The following is an 18,931-nucleotide window of genomic DNA, read 5'->3' as shown; positions in this document are numbered from 1 at the left end:
TAATGTCAAATCTCTTGCAAAGTTCAAAGTGCAAAATGAACATTAGTGTCTCATTTGATTTCTCATCCTTTAAATTCTCTGTGCTGTAGTATCAGTATTTAGATACTTACAAATGTGCTCTTTTCATGCAAGCAAAATTTCATATATGGATGTTATAAATGCTCTCAGTATGTCCCTGCTGTCAAAAGGGGCCTCTTGTCATCTGTTGACCCTTCTTCCAGAGAGATAGGATTGCCTGGTTGGCTTTCAATGTTGCATCTTTTGTTTCCACTACAACAGTATGGAAAGATTTATTCCTTCAGGACATTCTAATCTTACTGGGTCCAGGGCTGGAAAACTTCCAGACCAGCGAAATACCCTCCAAGATGGCTGTTTCTGTGTTTTCTGACAACAGCTGTACTTTAGCAAATTCACCTCTGGAAGTTAAGATGTAGGGGGGACTTTTCAGAGGCTACATATACAGCGGCATGCAGTCGGGCTGCCCATGTTTTTGTTTTCTGTTATCTCTCTCTCTCTCTCTCTCTGTTGGGCAAGGGACAGGGTACACCTTGGACAGGTCGGCAGTCCATCACAGAGCCATCACACATTCACACTCACAATCATTGCTAGGGATATTTTTAGAATGACCAAGTAAGCTGGAGAACCTAATTAATCACAGTTAAAGCATGGCATTGCACAGCTTCTGTAACAAACTTATTATTTCTACCTAAGCAGTTGTTATGAAAACATATTGGCTGACCCATTCAGAATTTACTCATTCAAGATTATGGAGATTTGTAGATTCAAATTAGGATTTGTGGTTGGAAGTAGAAACAAACGTCTTTCGTCTACTGAATGAATTATTCTGTGGACCCATTTTTTCCAACCTGACCTTGTTCCACAGTGGACCGTCACTGTCAAAACACCAGTTGACTTCTTCCTGTGTTCCTGTCACAAAAGATCGTGTCACTTGCTTTCCAACATATGCTGTTTTTGGGGCACTAAATAAAGCTGTCATTACTATAGTTTTTGTTTGAAGCAGAATCTCAACATCTTGCATGAGAATAATTAGAATAGCAAGTGTTAACAATGTGTAAATATAACTTTTTATATAAATGTGTAAATATAAGTTTTATATATGTGTAAATATAAGTTATATATAAGTGTAAAAATAACTTTTTTAAATAAAAAAGTCAAAAACTGAGACTGTTATACTCTCAAATGAAGCACCATGGGTCATTTGCTCAGACAGGCCAAATTGCATTAAGAAAATATGCAGCCTTGATCTTACGCACGCATCTTAAATGTTTGTCATCATGATGCATAGCCACAACATCCTCACCTATCTATCTAACCTCCTTATGATCATTCTAACCTCCACATTGCCTTCTTATGAGGATTTTGTAGCTTGTCAAAGTAAATACATCAAAAACCCTCCCATCATAGGGGCAGCAATTCCCATCAGTTAAAAGTAATGAACAAGTGTTCTGCTATAAATGACTATTTGGATTGGAAGACTAACGGAAATGTAGTATTTAGGCAACTTACAAACTAATGAAATTTACACACAGTTGTAGCAGAAAGTCAAACTTAAGACCTTTATGATTTAGCCTCCCGTAGTGTTTGACGGTTAAACCCATTCATCTGACCAGTAGGACTTTGAAACACATCCAGGTTGCTTTGGAAACACTCCAGGATGTGAAAACCATTTGAGTTTCTGTGCATAACTCATAAACCTTACTGTGCAGGATTAGAAAAAAAAAAGGTCTTCCTTTGAGTTTCCTTTTAAAGTTTCACACACTTTTACTCCCTCTGTGTGCATAATGCAGGTGGTGTAGACACAAACAGGACACACACAAGCACACGCACACACTAGAGCCATTTAATTGGACTATTGTCCTCATTTCAGGATACTCATAATTGCGGTAGCAGGATGTGTCATCCAACTTTGAGAAATTACAGTTAAACATACTTATTTAAAAAAGTTTCATGTAATTTTTCAAGTAAACTGAACTTTGAGTCCAGTTTTTAGCCATTATATCACAAAAATCCTTTTTATGTCATGTGTACTAACTGAACGTGCCTTATTGTGTATATGAACTAGTACATAGGCGTAACAAGCTGAACATTTGTATGATTTCAATCATCTTACAGTGAGGGAGGAATAATGATCCTACACCAGACTGTCAAGAATTTTAAGAGTCTTTATTGGTGTAGAAGGTGGCGAGGAATCCAGTAATCATGTGAAAAAGTTTCACATCCGTATTTGTGAATGGCCCTTTCCTTTCTCCGTCCCCTCCCGCCTCGTCTTTATCTCTGGCTGAATCAGAGTAACATATGATTGTGTGGTTTGTGATGGACGGTCTCAGGGGAGAGTTGAGGCAGAGGAAAGCACATTCACAGACTAAATTAAGGCCAAATGGAAAACCTTTTAGATTTCCTTCTGTTTTACTTTCTCTCTCTTTTTTTTGCCTTTAACTTGTTTCTTTCCAGACCGCTGTAGGTTTCCTCCCTCGCTGCTGTGTCCTCCTCCACCTCGTTGTCCTCTCTTTTCCCTCTCTGTTCCCTGTCTATTCTCTGTCTGTCACCCCATGGCCATCACCTTGCTAGACAAAGAGCCCTGTGGTATCATTATCTGCCCACTCTTTACAAACTCAAACAATTTTTTTCCAATGTTTAATGACGGCTTCAGATCGTGGCTCATGATTTACACAGGGCTCATTAAAGCCTTTGGAGACTTCAAATTTTGATGAAGATAATACTTGATATCCACAAAGGAATGTCCCTCACAAAACCACAAGGCTATTTCAAGAGCATTTTCCTACCCACTGACTACAGTTTTACTACTTTTCTCTGCATTTTGTTTCAACTTTTTCCTTTGTCTTGAGTCTGTGACCTCTTCTTGGATGATAAATTCCTTAAAAAATGCTGCGTTGTGCGGTTACTACTGTGAAATGATAAAGCCGGTGCTTTATATTGAGAAATGTTTAATTTATCTTTAAAGATTGACACTTTTGAAAATCCCTCTTGAAAATTTAGATGTGAAAACTCCAATTTACTGTGAAGAAAAGGATCACTGGTTTTATTGATGTTTATTTTAAAAAGTATGATGGTTGTTGCACGTCATTACAATGATCAGCTGAACTGCAGCAGGGCAAAAGATTTCACTCATTTAGTTTCCATGCTGGCATTCTGCTTACAAGCTAAGAAAAAAAAATGCTATTATGTCATTGATGGGGTCAGAGAGTTTGTGAATATTAACCATAGTTGCACCCTGGATACAGTGTCTCGCAGCATCACATTACTTGTCAGCTAGCATTAGTTCCTGAACTGCCTGTGTGTAAATGGGTCTGGCACTTCTGTCTGTCGGGGGACCGATGGGGAAGAAGGGTGAAGTCATCTTAGCAGACAACAGAACAGTTATATGTTCATGCTGCCGTCTGAGGATTGATGATGAGTTCTTGTCATTGTTGTATTTCTTCATTGATATTTCATGACTTTGCTGCTTTTCACTCTCATGTCCTGAGAGTGTCTCTGACCCTCTTTTGTGTTGCAGCTTTGTTTGATTATGTTACTTTCTCTGTGTTAGAGTGTTAAATGCAGGTTAATTATGTAAAAAAACTTCATCCTTCTCAGTTTGACAGCTGCTCTGGAGATGGCAGTGTTGGTCTGTCAGTGAGTCAGTGCAGACTTACTCCTGTTCCCCTCAACATTTTCTCAATTGGTTAATTTATGAATAATATAAATGATAAATTAACCAAAAGTATCTTAATTTGTTTTTCTCATTAAGAAAAAAAAAGTTATTTTTCTTCTTAGTGCAAGCTAAATCTGTATGATTGTGAAATCACTGGACAATTACCTATTACAGTACAGTTTTACATAGAGATGTTAAAAATCTATCATTTTATTTATGTTTCAGGGCCTATTGCAACATTTTCTGTTTGATAATTGCACAAAAATTCCCTCATTTTTACTGCTGAATCCTTAATAATGATACCCAGTCAGCTTTTATTCTTTGTTCTAACAAACATTATTTATACACAAGATTGTTGTCTTTGTATGGTTGATTTATTATTATGAGTATTGTTATTATGATTGGTTTTATTGTTAATATGTATCTATCTATTTATCTTGTTTTTAATGTAATTTCAAATGATTGATATGACTGCTAAGTTACATTAAATCTGCAGAAACTTTGTCTCATTAGGCTTAATGTTGAAGCAGCTGATCTGTCCAGACCTGGTTCTGGTTGGCCATCTGCTCTCTTGTACTGCAGTATAAACAATGTCGCCCTGAGCGATGTCGTATCTCTGGAATAGTTGTAAATCTGTACGCTGAGCTTCACTATTTGAATATTAAGTGTAGCTAGAGTCGTGACCCTGAACTTGGACCCATCTTGTGTGTTCACTTGCTTGGAAAAGGCTTCCTCCTTTGATACTTGTTTATCCAGGTCAGAAAGAGCAAGACAGCGAGCCAGAAAGTGAGAGAGGGATCCCACACTGCTGAAAAACCAGATTGGCCTTGTCTGGCTCCAAGACAAGCTTTTCAAAACTCTTCTTTCACTCCTCTCCCTAAGACATGCTTTCTTCTCTCCTTTTCTTCGGTCCCTCTAATCCGTCCTTCTGCCCATTTAGAGGTGAACCGCACAGCGTGAAAGCGAGAGAAAGTGTTTTTGTGTGCTTGATGGGTAACCCTCGCCCTTTTGAAAAGGCAAACATGGAAAAGCTGCCATTACTGCTGGCATAAAGGGATCGTAAGACAATGATGTTTTCTGCCACTTTATTAACATCGTAGAGACAAGTGCACCATTGGTCCTCTGTCACTTCTCTGTCAATGATTCATTCCATGAGCCAGTCATTCGAGTGATTTAAAAAAAAAAAAAAAAAGGCAAGCTGGGAATTGACGTGCCTGCTGGGGTTAGACAGGACACTGTTTAATTGGTAACTGAGCAGGAGTTTTCTTTTAGTGCTGCCGAGGTGTTTGGTGTTATTATTTTCCAGATTCCCACCTCTGTCCCAGACATATGGATATAGAAAAACAAAAACAAAAGTCATGTTTAGATAACTGGAATCGGAGGGGAGGGGGGGTTGTTAAGAGCTCACACAGACCTGTGAATTTCCGTCCTGAGCGGTTTGAGGTGAGAGGGAGCAGCTGAAAGGAAAAGCAGAGGAAATATGGAAGTTGAAAACATAACAAACAAGCATAATGTCTGGACTGAGAGTGCGTAGCATGGGAACCACAGTGGAAACAGTCAGACTAGGTGTGAAGTTTGATTGAGGCACCTATGTGTGTGTGAAAGCAAAAGCTGTTATAGTCTGTTATTGGTAAACTTCTGTCACTAAAATCTGCAGACTCCAAATCCTCCAAATACTCTGAAATGTTTCTGTTGACAAAACACGTGATCTAGTCTTTTACCGCACTCAGACCCTTTGAATTTTTGTCGTTCAGGTCCTGCCTCTGACACCTTTATTCATACATGTTTCACTTGTGCCACCTAAGTTAGTCACTATAGAGAACTGCAGCACCTCTCGAAACCTCATAGTGTGGACTCAGGAAGCAAACTGGCCTTATCGGGGCAGACACACAAAGCTGTTCTGGCTGTAGGATGGCGAGGTATGTGTAAGTGTATGTGTCTCTGTGTGTGTGTGTGTGATGTGAGAGAGGGGGTGGCGGTGGGAGGCACTTCCTCCTATTCTTCTGCTGTTGAAGAGTTCCCATGAGCGCCCCTGCCAGGAGCTACAGTGTGGCCTGAGCGGGCCGAGTCAGCGCCAGTCTCGCCTGGATGACGCCACCGCACTCTCACACAGCTGATCTCAGGCGCTACTGCAGCTTCTGTTGTTCAGGCCACAGGGCGAGGAGCGGGACAGTGCACGACTGGACAGGACATATGCAAGAAGAGAAGACAAAAAAGGGGCTTGATTTAACCGAAGTTTCAGGACTGAAAGTGGAAACGTATGAAGCTGCATTGAGGATATAACGACCAAAGGCTTGCACAAATGAAAGTCCATTGATGAGTGGAGTCATTACTTGTGAACTTTTGAAAGGAGTTGCTGCTGGAGGTCAGTGGCAAAGTGATTTAAAGAAGATTAAATCAAGACTCTTTGGGGGAAACTTTATGTGGAACAAAAGCCAGCTTGGCTGAAAAGAAATCTCCGAAAGGACCATTTTTTGTTTTACTTGACAGCCTTCTGCATGCTTTCCATTAGGTTACAAACATTATTGGTGTCTAGAGCCACCTAAACCGGACTTACACCTGGAAACTGCAAGGCTGAAATCACCCTGTCCACTTTGGGGATAACTCACACTGTTGAGATGATCCACAACACACTGAAGTCCACTCAGCCGTTAGAGCACAGCCCCAGGAGAACAAGCTCGGCTGCACAAAGAAAGCTGTGGCGATATTCCGGCTGCAGAGGTGGCAGCCAGGTGGAAAGTCACCGTCGTAGCGTGTGTGTGTTGACTGCAGACTTGAATGCCGGGGAAAGCGGAGGAAGAGGAGGTGGCGGTGGTGTGGTGCACACAATTCACGGGCTGTGCCGCCTCTGCATTGGATGCAGGCTGCCTCAGGTGTGTGTGTGTGTGTGTGTGTGTGTGTGCGTGTGTGTGTAAAATTCAAAACAAGGGAGAAAATGGAAGTGGAGGAAAAGTAGGATGTTGATAAAAGCTGCATCAGCCACAAAGAATCAATGTGTGTCACACCACTTAAAACACTGGTGCATCCTTTTATTGCTGTACAGGAGCAAAAGCCTTTTTCTCTGCTCATCCAACTCTTCTAAGAAAGAATATTATCCAGCAGGTGAATGCAAGAGGCGTAAAGGATGTGCGACTTTAAAAGGGTTGAACTAGCTCACTGTCCTGTAAATTATTCAACCCTCTCCATTGTGAAAGGAAGATCTGATGGAGGAAGGGAGCAGAAAATATTTGAAACATAAAAAGATGCCACTTTCCCTATATATAGCTTTCAAATTGCTTTTGTTAGTGTGTTTAACCTATAAGAACCCAGCGTGACATATGATACGTACAGTTACTGAGACATTTGGCTTCAGTTTATGATACAAACTTTGCTCAAAATCCTGTGGAACACAATCAAATTTCTGTCTTCTCTCCTTTAATGGACAACAGAAAGCCGATTACTACACTATAAAAATTTTTGACATACCACATGGTAATAAATGGTAAGTATCCCTAAAAATATTTTGGTTCTTTTTATTTTATGTTTTGTTAAAGAGACAAATGAAGACCTCACATTCAAAGAATTGGACTTATCTGATCATTATTCGTGGGTTCGATCATCAGGGGTTAAAGTAGTTTCTTTCCAGCAAAGTAGAAAAGACATGCATTGTAACAATCAGATGGGTACATTCAGGATGCATTCCCCTACTTAAAATAGATGTGTGCAAAATGTTGATTAACTACTGAGGCATGGAGAAAAAGACGACATATTGCACTTAAATGGGCAACAAAGAGTAAAAATCTTAGTTTTAGATGTGTGATTGAATTATTCATGCATCATGAAAGCATTGCACATACAATTTGAATATTTAATATATGTATCTAATATATTAATCTTAATTTGTCTTATGACTAATTCATTGGGGAAAAAAAAAATCAGTAAAAACGGTTCATTCTGATTTGATGAATTATTGCTGTCTTGTAGGAGTAAAAATGGGGTTTTACACTGCTGATTGCAGGGAGGAGGTAATCAAGTTTTTTTCGATGTTGAAATTTTTTTTTACAGGAAATGATCCACATCAGGCAGCTCTGTAATCTATCCTAAAAAAGACACAAGTTTGAAACTTCTGATAGAATTATACATATGTTATTAGAGACACATAGGTAAGGCATGTTCCTTCTCTGGCTTGTGTGTCCTGTGTTCATTTTCAGCCTTTTTTTTATCTTTTCAAATTTATGTCACATCAATCTGTTTTTGTCTAAATTTTTACGACAGTTTGTTGTCCTTATTTCCTTGGTAGGTTTTGTTTTTATGCCATCTGTTCCTCTCTTCGTCTTTGTCATCCACTCTGTCTCTGGTAGTTTCAAAGCCCTGCAGCCCTCCTGTTTTTTCTTTTCACATTTGTTGAACAGCTAAACTTTAGCATCATTACTTTGTATTCATCTTAGTCTGTAATTAATTGCCAGAGTCACTCTGATGACTGTGTGACAGTGTATCTTCTGCTTGTGAGGAAGAAGGTCGACCTCTGATTTATAAATGTTGCCCTGGCATATTGCATGCCCTTTCTAATCATCCAGTGTGTGGGTGATCCAATGGCTAGAGCTTGAATAATTTGTTGTTCTTCTCAGGGATCAAGGACAAAAATCCCAAAAACCCTCCAAAAAAAAAATCAATTTTTTTTTTTACATCAGGGACAGAACATGACAGTGCCTTTCTATTGAAGATGACAATGTCACTGTCTTTGTAGCACTGTAATTATTTTCCAAGCAATGTAAGATTGGAGATAAACAGAAGCATAGATAGATTCAAGAGATGGAGGCTTAGCAATGGATAACAACAAATAATCGAGACGCAGGACGCACAAAATCGTTGGACTATGAGAAACTGCAATTGTACCCGACATTTTAGGGTCATCGTGAGCTGCAGGCCTCTGAATAATCTCCAAGTTGTTGCATTTCGCTTGTAGGCGGACTTTGTAATTTAGCATGATATACACATAGTTTTGCTCCACTGTAGGAAACGGCGGAGAAACAGGATTTGTCTATGTGTTTTGGGTCCCGGGCTGTCAACCGATGAGATGGAAAGTGAAATGTTTTGGATGGAACTTTGTTGACTTTGGCTCAGCCTTTCGGGTGCAGGTACTACATGTTTGGCAATACAAAAGAAAGGGAGATAGTAAGGAAGTGCCATCAGCATTGTCCCTGTGAGCGTGTTTGTGTGTAAGGCTGTGATAAAAGTGAGCGAAACAATACTGTGCCTTTTTGTTCAGTGATGCATTCAAATGCATTGTCATTAAATGTATTAATGTTCATCTATTACTTTACAGAGTTGGATTAAGACTGTAGAAGTACTTGTTACACAATAGCAGAAGTGTCATATCTAAAAATTGTGCAATTCATAGTAACCTAATAAATAACCAGGTATTACCTTTGTTTTAAATAGTTTTTAAGTAGATTGATTATTTATGATTAATCATAATGATGAGTATATACTTTTTATTCTGCAGATTGTACTCACAAATACATCCAGGATGCTCCTTCTGCTCCTTCCTCTAACACTTCCAACAAATTGCAAGTTTGTCAATGGGAATTTTGAAGCTTATTTTCCTATACCTCATGTCAACATGTGTTTAATGTTGAATTACCCTGCAGCAAAGCAGGCAAACAGCATTCTATCAGAAAATAACCCAGTTTAGATGGATTACAGCGAGTCTGCCTCTGGTAGATTCAGTTTCTTCCATTTTCCCCCAGTCATCAGACAAAGAAGAATCTTTCTTTTTTATCTTTGGAGCTTTTTCCCAACTAAGTCAGCTAATTGGGTTCACCGGGAAACTGCTGTCAAGACACTTTTGATGGGAAGTTGAAACAGAATACAAATCTACTTTATCGTCCTGTAGGAAGGAAGCTGATTATTTTGCCAGCATCCTACGCTTAGTTCCTCAGGTAGTGGGAGTGAATTCCTATCTTTGTATCACAGCATGACTTTTTGTGTATTTGTGTGTTTTTCAGGTGACCATCCTTCGAGGAAAGGATGGATATGGATTCACCATCTGCTCAGATTCCCCCGTGAGGGTGCAGGCTGTTGATCCAGGTAAGATTTGCATACATATGTCAGTATTTGGTCAGCAGCTTAAAGTATGATGTTCTCACTACAACGCAATAAATATATAGTCAGATAAATAAATTCAAATGGAATTCTTTTTGAAGTAGCTGTAATCTTAGCAAAATACTTTACTTAAAGGTGCAGTGTGTTGGACATGGTGACATCTAGTGGTAAAAATGGTAAATTGCAACCAACTAAATGACTCCTGAGCTAATAGAAAAAGAAAAGGTCTGCTCTTGAGCTAGTGATTGGTTAGTCTATTTCGAGTTACTTTGGTAGCATAACCAAATGAGGACACAGCATTTTCAGGGACATCCATGGGGTCTAATGTATAAAATTTTATTATTATTGTAAATAAATGTTCAAGTTTTCTTCATTAAAGTTTTTCATAATTAAAAACTTATAATAAATATTCTGTTTATTATAATAAACTGAATATTTATTGCATGTTTTAATAAATATTCTGTTTAATCTCTGCTAAACTATTGCAGAAATATTACTAATATCACAATTATACCTTAATATCACATTAAAAAGGTTTAGACTGTTTCATCTCAGTGTTTCAGTGAAAATATACATGACCTTCTTTTAAAACAAATTGATTGACTAGAGTTCTCCCATTTTAATATTTAACGTTTTTAAAAATAGTACAATGGCGACGGATACAACAGAGAACAGGGCAGTGTGATACATGCAGAATATGTATTAGGGCTGAGCGGTATGGCAAAGTTTTCATATCACAGTTTTATTAAAAATCATATCGGTTTTACGGTATTTGACGTTATTGTTTTTTTTATACAAGTGTTCTTACCTTCATTATCTTCTATTAGGAAAAGATTGACGGCACTTGATTGGTTGCTAGCTTGGTCTGTAATTTTACCCTGTGTTCCGAGTACATGGTGTGTATGGGACTGTTGCTAAAATATCTGCGGTCTGGCAAGACATACCTGGGATCCAAAGTTTTCTCCATGGTCTTGAAGCCGTCTTGCTCCACTGTATTTATAAGAACCATATCCTTCACAAGGTGGAATGTGACTGCGTTAGTGATCTCAACCAATTGCTTGCTTTTTTTCATAGGCAGTCGCTTTAGCGAACACGTCTTGAATAGATGTCTAACTGCTACTTGCAGATTTAGCTGTGGATGTGGATGGTGTGGATCTTAGCTTAAGACATTCTTGGTACTCTAAAACATGTTTTCGGCTAAGGTGGTGAAGCAAGTTGCTCGTGTTACCACCGCCGGCTACCACTTTTGCTCGGCAGCATTTGCAAAAAATTGTTGTTTGGTCCATGTCTGACCTTTTAAAACTGAAGAACTTCCAAACCCCAGACGTGGCTTCTCTTTTTGGAATTAGTTCCTCTGGATTAGCAATGTGTGCTTCGTCTTGGGAGATCTCGGCATCAGGCACTCTGTTCTGTTCTAAACTTTCCTTTTCACAAGCTGAAGTGTTTGTGTCCAGCAATTAAATCAGTCCCCAGAGAAACACTTTCTCACTGCGCACGTTCTGGACGTTGTTTGAGCCGGTATAGCGATATATGAAAAATAATATCATAACGAAATAAACACTGGTTGTTGGTATACACTAGGGGTGGGAAAATCGAATTAAAAAAAAAGATTTTTTGATTCGATTTATTTTTCCACAATTTTAAAATTGTTTTTTTTTTTGTTTAAATTTTTTCAAAAAAATTTCCCAAATAAATAAAAATAAACAATTATAATACTTTTGTTATTTTTATTGTTTTTAATTGATCTTTTTATTCTACTCTTGGGCATGAGAGCAGCAGAATGATGGTCTGGCTACTGTGTTGTTTTTTCCTAATTGAAATCAAGAAATATGACAAGCAAAAAAAAAGTTTTATAAATCTTTTTTGTTTTTAATCTATAAAAATCAGCAATATCGAAGAAAATCGGAATTGAATCGAATCGGGACAAAAGCATATTGTCACAGCCCTAATATGCATGGGTATACCAGATGGGCCTAATATGTATATATAAACCTTTGACCTGACTGCATTTTATTATTCTTTTTCAGGTAGTTTGGAAAGTTACAATTAGCACTTGCTTATGCAGCTCTGTGTTACAGTGTTAGTCTCAGATGGAGAAGTTGAAGTCAAAAACCCATCACTGTCCTCCCAGTTGCCATGTCCCTGAAAAAAGATGTTGCGCATTCAGCTTATAACTGCTATGCAGAAATCGGGGAGGTTGGGGATATTAAAAATATTAAAACACAATAGATTTTTTTTTCATGCATTCACGTGACCATTTCCTACTCAAAGGATATATTACATGTCTGTCTGCAATAAAGAGCTATAGTAATAAATTATCTGAATGATGCTTGGAATAGTGTTGTGTTTAAACAGTCCTTTCACCCGACAGGTGGTCCAGCAGATCAGGCTGGTTTGCAGCAGCTGGACACTCTCCTGCAGTTAAATGGTCAGCCAGTTGAGCAGTGGAAATGCGTGGACTTGGCCCATGCTATAAGGTAATGAGTCCAGCACACTTTACACCTTATTTACAAAGCATACATGTCCAGAACTTATGACCCATGGTATATTTTCAGCACAACTGTCTTACACATTAACCCGAGTCATTATGATGTGTAATTCAACTGTAATTGTAACTTGGATAATCAGAAATGTCTGTGTGGAGATTTGTCATCTGCCCCTAGTGGTTGAATTGCAATTTGCTGTGGGGCCTGGTGGATATCTATCAATGATATCCAGCTGATGTTCTTTATTGTTTTGACCCATGTGTATTGAATTTGTTCTGCTTCCTGAATTTCATTTACATTGATTACTGTCAACAAACCTTTCACAAAATATTGATACACTCCATAATTTTTACTATAATATTGTTTTGCTCTTGCAGGAACAGCGCCAGTGAGATCACAGTGGTGGTGTGGCGTACTGGCCCTTCAGCTAAGCCTAATTTTGAAGGCCTCATCCACCGGCCCTCCTACAAACCATCCACTTCAAACTATGATGCCCCCTCGCCTCCTACCCGCAGGCGTGCACCAGATGTTGGTACAAGTAAAGCGCCTCCAGCTGTGCCACCTCTTCCAGCCCACCACCGTGCCACTGCCGCTCGTCGGCTGCTGGTCAATGGCTCTGAAGCTGGAAACAATGTTGCCATCGGCAGGGGGACCCTGGCATGGGGGGCTCAAGGAGGGTCTGCCGAGGAGTTGGATGGGAAACCCCGACTCCTCCATCACCCTCCCACTGCCACACTGAAGGGAACCAGGGTGAAGGCATCCAATGGGGACAACTACATCATCCTGGCGCCCATCAACCCTGGAAGCCAGGTACCACAGACTGGTGGAGGGCTGCATCTTCATCATCTTCTCCGTCCTCCTCACCCTCACCATGGTCATATGGTGGCTCATCCTAGATATGTGTCCTTGCCTTACATCCCTGGCGCTGATAGCTAGATGGACTGCATGCATAGTATGTCTGTGTCATTTGGGTTGCAGCTGTCTTGTTGATTTGAGCATGCTTTCAACACAACACATAACAGTCCGCACATACGGCTCAGTGTCTTGTAGATTTTGTGTAATTGACTAAAAAGTTAGGTGTTAACGATACACTCTATACCTGTGCTACATAAAGCTTTGGTAATATTAGTTTAACTACATTCTGCCAACCAAACACAGTTCATAGAAAAACGCTTGTGCACATTATTTAAAAAAAAAAAAAAAAAAAAAAAAGTAGTTCAGGCATTTCATAATGAAATGAAAATTCTGAATTAAATGCATACTTTATGAAACATCACATATTTCCAGAATGATTCATTGCACAAATTGCATTCTCTGTATAAGATGCACGCACATGCACATCATGACATGTATTTGACGTTCTGTCAAGCACATACTTTTTTATTTTTCTAATTTTGCTGTGTATCTGAATTAAGAATTTTTAATAATAAAAAATAAAATAAAGTGAAGTCATTAAATCAAAAAGACTGATCTGAATTCCTTAGCTAACACCCTATTAATAACTCAATACTAACCTGTGAACCACCACAGGGAGGAAAGCATGTTGAGTCAGAAGATTCAGGATTAGCTGCATCCTGCAGCAGTGTAGAACAGCAGCTCCACACACATGGAATACTTCTAACCAGATCCATTTGATGTCTGGTGCAGCTGATACATTATGTTTTTTAACCTACTAACCTAACTTTTTTTTCTTCACTGTTTTGAAGATGTGTGTGTAAGTGTGTGATGCATGACTGTGTGTTTCATGTGGTTGTTTCATCTCTCTGCTTTTCTGCTTTGGAGTGACTTAAGGAACACAGAAGTCCTTAAAAAAGATGTTTGCTGCAAACAGTCTGAGACATAAGAATAACGTTAGGGAAAAAAAAGCTTTGCAAAATTAATGGAAATGACAGACTGTGTATTTAAAGAATGAAGGAATAGACTCGAGACAAAGACTTTTAAAAAGCAACAAGTTTTCCTGTTGAACTAGCATCAGCTTCTATAGCAAACAAAAGAACCACAGGAATTTGTTAGGATTTTGTTTTGGCAGTACTAAACATAACGAAAGCCCTTCGGAAATGGGTCATGTTTGTTGCAGCTCACATGGACAAACAAAAAAAAGCACACAACACAGAAAATATTTATCCTAAGAATCTGACAGAATTGGGTCCTAACAATTGGTTGCTCCAAAACATTTTGGAATGTCTCAAACCTAAGTTCAGCGATTACATTAGTCCGATGAACACATGATCTAGTAACTTGAATATCCGGACTTCCATATTATAATGTCATGACAAGAAGAGAGCAACACTGTCCAATGTGAAATTCAATGTGGACTCAGACAAGCCAAAATGTTGATGAGCCATTCCTGATTGCAGGAAATGGTAGAAGCGGCACAGAAATCCTGCAAATTATGACTGAGCAGCAAACAGTATGACATTCTTTGCAGTGACACTTATGCTTTCATGATAAAGAAATTATGTCTTGCTGAAGCTAATTAGTCTCTAGACATTTTGCATAGTACATTATCATCAGAGAGGATTAATTGCTTGCATTTCATTTAGTAAAAGTATGTTAAGTACCTTTTAATATAACTTCATTAAGGATGTATGTTTTTTTGTGAAACAAGCTCATTCAATGTCCATTTATACTGCTCTGCTTTCAGATCCTGAGGCCTGTGTATCAGGACAATCAAGGAACATTAGGTAAGATGTTCAATCTGTTAACTTCAGATTTATATATAAAAGCAAAACATGTTTTACACACTTTTCTTTTACTCTTAACAAGTCATGTCTGTGAAATCTATTGTGATCTTTTGCCTATTTCTAAATATTTACTATAACATTTTTCTTTTTATCCCTGCAGTTTCTCCATTAAGTTCATTGCTTTCTTGGAATACCCAGCTTCTCCTTTTTGTTTCACAGCTGGCGGTTTCAGCAGGTTATATCCCACACGGCAGGCCTCTGCACCACAGCCTCAGAGTAGTGGCAGTGGTGGTTTTTCTGCTGGGGTCAGTGGTGGTGGAGGAGGTGGAGGCCTTTCCAGTCGTACGGGTTTCCTGCGTCGATCAAACAACTCCAAAATATCAAAGGGATCGTCCACCGCTTCTAATGTTGGTGTATCCAACTACCAGCAACAAAACGCCAATTTTGCCAACTACCAGAACTGCACCATTGTCCGCTCACATACTCCACACGCCAATTATGGATATGTAAAAGTGGCACCCAAGATCCTTATTTTCCCCATCTTTGTTCAGGTATGTCATGAAATTCATGTTAATTCATTTTATAGCTTAGCTTTTATGCTACTTAAACACACACAGTGTATTGATTATTGAGAACAGATTTATTTGAGAGTTTGCTAAAACATTCAGACCTAACTGGACTTTCTGGCCAGATTAAGTGAGCATTGAACAATTTTGGCACATCTTTAACAGACATTTGTAGGGTACCAAGTTGTGAGCATCATTTCTTTTCTTTTTTATCAGTCCATTAATCAGACATCATGATAGCAGCTCAGTTTAAGTGGATTATAGACCTATGCAAAATATAGACCAACCCTGAGTCTACTGCTAAGAAAATGCAAATGTAAATTGCACAAGGATACCTGAGGCTGCCATTGCTGCTCGAGATGCATTAAATAGGCACTAAGTCAGAATACTCCAGATAATTCAGTGTGAACATACATGTTTTGTTTTGCTATGGTGACATATTGTCTAGTTTAATGAGTAAAAATAATTATAAATAAATAGTAATAAAGCTTTTTAAAAGACAAACAGAGACTTACGAAAGAGGGAAAATCTGGAAGCTTCATGTAAACATGGTATATTGTATACATAGTCAATACACACATAGATCTGATGGCTTTACACTCTAAACATTTGGCTTGAAGGGAACCATATCTTTGAGGTTTACAGTTTGGAAATATGTTGAAATTTCTGTCCAGGCTTCTAATTTTTTTAAAGTCATGATGCGTATTTAAAATGGGCTTATCTGTTTTCACACATGGGTAAAAATATCCAACTGCAGGAGACAGTTTCAGGAGATACAGAGTCAGGACATCAGTGTTTGATCAGTTTCAGGATTTTTTTCTGTATACAGAAAGAAAAACTATTTCCACCATGATGCTTTATTGACATAATAGGGATTAGATTGACACAAATTCGGATGCAGTCATGATTCATTGCTCAATAAATGGTCAACTTTAAATGTGAACATAATCTGGCATACATACAAGTTTCTGTGTCTTGGAACAATAAATAGTCCCCATGAGATAGCAAAATTACAGAAATGCCAAATACAACTTCTGTGTTTTTAGACTTTCCCTCCATGAAACTACAGAGAATGTGGCAGTACTTCCTCTGAATTCATGTAGAATTACATTGAAACTTGCAACCTTGACCCTACTCCACACTATTGCAAATGTTGCTCACACACAGTTATATATATAGATATATAGGACTGAATCAGCCCTTTGTCACAATCTGGACTTGAGAGGAAGTCCCCTCCTCCTACGTTGTGGCACGAGTTCGTGTCAGTGTTTTGTCATTCTCAGCCACACTTCTCGCCTCTTAGTTGCAATTCACTTTCAGCATTAGCACAGTCACTTTCAGACACCTTGAGCAGAAAAAGACCTCCTCTGTGCCTCTAAACGTGATCGATTGGATTTGGGAGCCAAAATGGATTTGGTAGTGTAATTTTATTAATTTTATTATTTAGAATCTTTGGCAAATCTACAATGAAAAAGACATATTTTATGATTTTATCTTCAGTGATTATATGAGCAAGTGGGCACTAAACATTTTAAAGATGCTTATTATGAATTATTGAGCCTCAAAATAACATTTTAAAAACTTTGCACGCTGCTCTGTCTGTCCCTCTATGCTCAGCCTCTTGACCTGTGCAGCCGAACGCTCATCATATCTGAGGAGATGATTCTACATGAGAGTAAACATCACTCTCTCAAGGTGAGTGACAGCAGTAGCCTATATTTAGAACCTGAACTCTTTATGAATATGTATGTTTGCCTGAGTTTAATATGAAAATATGTGTTAATACGTATTTAATATATAAAAAGCAAAAAAAAACACGACCCAGAAGAAGGGGTTTGCATTTGCTTTGAGTATGACGTACAGCTTTCATGGTACCATGATCCTAATAAGTAGTAGTCTCTTCAGATATTGTGCCTTCAGTCGAGCAGTTATAAAGCAACGATAGATGGTCGTAGATAGAGCCAGACTGAGGCAAATTCATGATGAAAAACTGAGGAAGGGTTCATTCTTTTCCTAGTTTTATGTTTCAGATTTTGCTTTTAGTCAAGTTATCTTGTTTCCTTCCCAGTGAGAGGTATGTTGCCTTGATCAAATAATGCAGAATTACAGTTTAATACCAAGACTGCACATTTATAAGATCAAAAAAAGAAGAAAAAAAAAAAGACTAGTGTTAGGGAATACTGCTCTGCATGTTTTCTAAATGATTCACAATTTTTGTTCTTTCAAATGTTTTATAGAATTGAGTCATTATAAGAAGTTAAAAGTTTTGTCCTCTGTGCTTTGTCCTCTTCAAACTGCAGGGGATATTTTTTGTTGGTTTATCACAAAACCTGTGGTGCTTTGCTTATTTGACCAAACTAGAAGTGACTGTCCATTGCCTCAGTCTGAGGTCGGTATGGACGCATGTATACAGAAAGGGATAACAAATGTAACATCTCAGGAGGAAGGGAGGGACAAGGGAAATGTCTGAAAACATCTATGAATTTGAACCATCAGGTCCATGTGAGTCAAACAGAGTTAATAATAGATGAGGGAGGAGCGGACCAAAGATCTGACTCAGATATTCTGTTTCATGTATCTGAAGAAGTGGTAGCTCTTTGCACAATAATCTCCCAACACAAGAATAGTCTGAAGTATTGTAATAAGTTCTGCACTGAATAGCTGAGTTTCAGTTTCTACAATAAAAGCATTGATTGCACCCCAAATAATCCATTGTGCTACATATGATAACCTATACGCATTTTAAGGTGTGCTTGACTGGCATATTTTAATATGTACTGGAATTTGGCCTCTCAGTGTTTCAAATGATGTGAAGCTGAGCGATATGTGGAGAGAGAAAGCTCCATTTTCGGTCCTAAATGGAGCTTTTTCTGCAGTTTGTTAAAATGCTTTGTCAGGTAGTCTTTGGTGTGCAGTGCAGCGAGGTGTAGCAGTTCTGGGGTCAGTCATAAAACAAATATTTCACTGCCAGTGTTTGTCATGAGGGAGTTTCTCTCCACTGTGCTGCTTTAAATGGGTGGTTTTTCATCAACTCTGTTGTTCCAGCTTTTACTGTAACTTGCTGCCGGTAGGGTGGGGTGGGGTGGTGGGGGGAACTATTCACAGAAACACATTCAGGACCACTCACATTGTAATGTCTAAATTTGATTATACCCAAAATGAAATTTGATCATAACTGAGATACCCAACAGATTTCAGAGGTTTGAATAACGTTTATTTATTTAATCCAACTCAAAGTTAAAAAAGGTCATTTTAAATCCAATAAATAAACAAACTATAATATCAGTCAATAATTCAAAGAATCAGAAAGCTGTTTTTTATCCTGTTGCTTACAAATCAACAATGCAGCTGTCGAACAGTAATTACACTGAAATCAAACGTTTCGGTCTTATCAGTCGGCAAACAAAAGTAAGATGACTTCATGGACAAAGTGTGTTC

General features: G+C 38.5%; 1 protein-coding gene across 1 annotated transcript in view; it reads left to right on the top strand.

Moving 5' to 3' along the window:
- Positions 1-6,291: 6,291 nt before the first annotated feature.
- rgs3a (regulator of G protein signaling 3a) overlaps positions 6,292-18,931 on the top strand; it is a gene marked incomplete at its 5' end in the record, with an annotated part of 94,529 nt that continues 81,889 nt past the window's right edge. Inside the window, 7 exons of the mRNA XM_079257094.1 lie at positions 6,292-6,546; positions 9,661-9,742; positions 12,129-12,234; positions 12,621-13,053; positions 14,888-14,927; positions 15,147-15,478; positions 17,111-17,188. Coding sequence (XP_079113220.1) covers positions 6,292-6,546; positions 9,661-9,742; positions 12,129-12,234; positions 12,621-13,053; positions 14,888-14,927; positions 15,147-15,478; positions 17,111-17,188 — 1,326 coding nt within the window. The remainder of the gene's footprint in view (positions 6,547-9,660; positions 9,743-12,128; positions 12,235-12,620; positions 13,054-14,887; positions 14,928-15,146; positions 15,479-17,110; positions 17,189-18,931) is intronic.

Source organism: Telmatherina bonti (genome assembly GCF_933228915.1).
Source record: "Telmatherina bonti genome assembly, chromosome: 17".
Taxonomy (NCBI): domain Eukaryota; kingdom Metazoa; phylum Chordata; class Actinopteri; order Atheriniformes; family Telmatherinidae; genus Telmatherina; species Telmatherina bonti.
Note: the sequence above shows the minus strand (reverse complement) of the source record. Positions and strands in the feature narration are given on the sequence as shown.